At 62.1% G+C, this 2,044-nt stretch overlaps 1 protein-coding gene across 1 annotated transcript; it reads left to right on the top strand.

Moving 5' to 3' along the window:
• Positions 1-3: 3 nt before the first annotated feature.
• Positions 4-2,034, top strand: U2AF2 (U2 small nuclear RNA auxiliary factor 2; the record flags this gene model as incomplete). The annotated part of the gene is made up of 6 exons (XM_010580015.1): positions 4-78; positions 303-419; positions 500-638; positions 1,052-1,131; positions 1,394-1,516; positions 1,948-2,034. Coding segments are annotated over 6 exons (621 nt in total), but the record flags the coding sequence as incomplete, so codon positions are not given.
• Positions 2,035-2,044: the final 10 nt, after the last annotated feature.

Raw genomic sequence — 2,044 nt, 5'->3', positions numbered from 1 at the left:
GTGCCGGTGGTGGGCAGCCAGATGACGCGGCAGGCCCGGCGCCTCTACGTCGGCAACATCCCCTTCGGCATCACCGAGGTATTTGGGGGGGTGGGCAGGAGCGAGGCGGGGGGGGGGGGGAGGATTTGGCACCCGGCGCCATTTCAGGGCTGAGGGGTTGGGGACGCCGATGGAGGAGCCCCTCCTGCGACGAGACGGAGCCTTCAGCCCCCCGCTGCCTGGTGGGGGGTGCACCGCCTCCCCCTCACTTTTGTTTCTGTTGTGTCCCTCCCTTTTTTCTTTTATGCCCTCTCCCATTTTAGGAAGCCATGATGGATTTCTTCAATGCCCAGATGCGGCTGGGGGGGCTGACCCAGGCACCGGGAAACCCCGTCCTGGCCGTGCAGATCAACCAGGATAAGAATTTCGCCTTTTTGGAGGTAAAACGGGGTTCAAGGTGTGCTGGGGAGGGGGGCATGGTGCCCGCGAGGGGGTCGCTAAGGCATGTGTCCCCCCCCAGTTCCGCTCGGTGGACGAAACCACGCAGGCGATGGCCTTCGACGGGATCATCTTCCAAGGGCAGTCGCTGAAGATCCGTCGCCCCCACGACTACCAGCCGCTGCCCGGCATGTCGGAGAATCCCTCTGTCTACGTGCCGGGTGAGTGGAGGGGGCCCCAAAACCCCCAGGACCCCCCCACACCTTGATAGGGCAGCTGACAGGGGAGCACACAGTGCTGGGAACCCTCTTCATAGATTGGGGTTCCATTACCGTAGGCCGTTCTTTCTTTGAGGGGGGAACAAAATGGCTGTGGGCCCCCCTGGGGCTCCCCTCCCTTTTGGGGTGAGCTGGTTCCCCCCCCAACAAAGGGGATTTGGAAGGGGGTGGCTGCTGCAAGGTGCCCCCCCGTTTTTTGGTATGAGCTATTTTGTTTCCAAAATGTATTTGTAGATAGGGGAGTAGTTTTGGGGTGCCCCTTTTCCGGCCATACCGGAGCTCCCCCCAGTGCTGGTTTGGTCCTGGGGGGCCCCCCCATGCCCCCCCAACTCACAGCCCTGTCCTCCCCACCCCAGGCGTCGTCTCTACGGTGGTGCCTGACTCCGCTCACAAGCTTTTCATCGGGGGTCTCCCCAACTACCTGAATGATGACCAGGTGAGAAGGGGGGATGACCCTAGAGCCCCCCCGCCAACTTGGGGGGGGTGTCACAGTGGAGGAGGAGTGGGGGAACCCCGTTTCTCTTCTCAGCTGAGTTTTCCGTTGATGGGGGCAGGAATTGGGGGAAGAGGCGGGGAGGCAGTGCCCAGGATCCCCATGGTGTTTCAGGGTGGGATTCCCAATGCCGTGGGGGGGGTCCTGGTGTTGGGGGGGGATGTCCTAGAGCTGCCACACACCCCCAGTTGTGCCCCCCCCCCAGGTGAAGGAGCTGCTGACATCCTTCGGGCCGCTGAAAGCCTTCAACCTGGTGAAGGACAGCGCCACCGGCCTCTCCAAGGGCTACGCCTTCTGCGAGTACGTCGACATCAACGTCACCGACCAGGTACCTCCAAAACCCCACTTTGGGGACCCCAAAACCCCCGTGACCCCCCCCCCCGGGTATTTCTAGGGCTTTTTGTGCCCAAAACGCCCCTAAAATATGCCCCAAAAGTCAGTGGGGAGATGCTGCTAAGTTTGGGGACCCCCCTGATGGTTTTGGGGACCCCCTCCCCAGCCACTCGGGATGCCCCGGGGGGGCTGCATGCATCATTTCTGCTTCTCAAATCATTTGCCTTTTTGGGGGGTGGTAGGCAGAGCCAGGTCCCTCCAAAATTCTGCTCTAGGACAAAAGAGGTGAACTCCATACTCTGAGCATCCCCCACACCTGCCACCGCACCCTCAGGGTCTCTCAGGGTGCCCCAAACTTGGTTGGGGGTCCCCCAAACCCCGTGGTGACCCCCCTGTGTCCCCCCCCGTGTCGTTTTCCCTCTCCAGGCCATCGCTGGGCTCAACGGGATGCAGCTGGGTGACAAGAAGCTGCTGGTGCAGAGGGCCAGCGTGGGGGCCAAGAACGCCACCCTGGTGAGTGGGT

The sequence above is a fragment of the Haliaeetus leucocephalus genome, unplaced genomic scaffold (genome assembly GCF_000737465.1).
Source record: "Haliaeetus leucocephalus isolate CR32 unplaced genomic scaffold, Haliaeetus_leucocephalus-4.0 Scaffold688, whole genome shotgun sequence".
NCBI classification, from domain to species: Eukaryota; Metazoa; Chordata; class Aves; order Accipitriformes; family Accipitridae; genus Haliaeetus; species Haliaeetus leucocephalus.
Note: the sequence above shows the minus strand (reverse complement) of the source record. Positions and strands in the feature narration are given on the sequence as shown.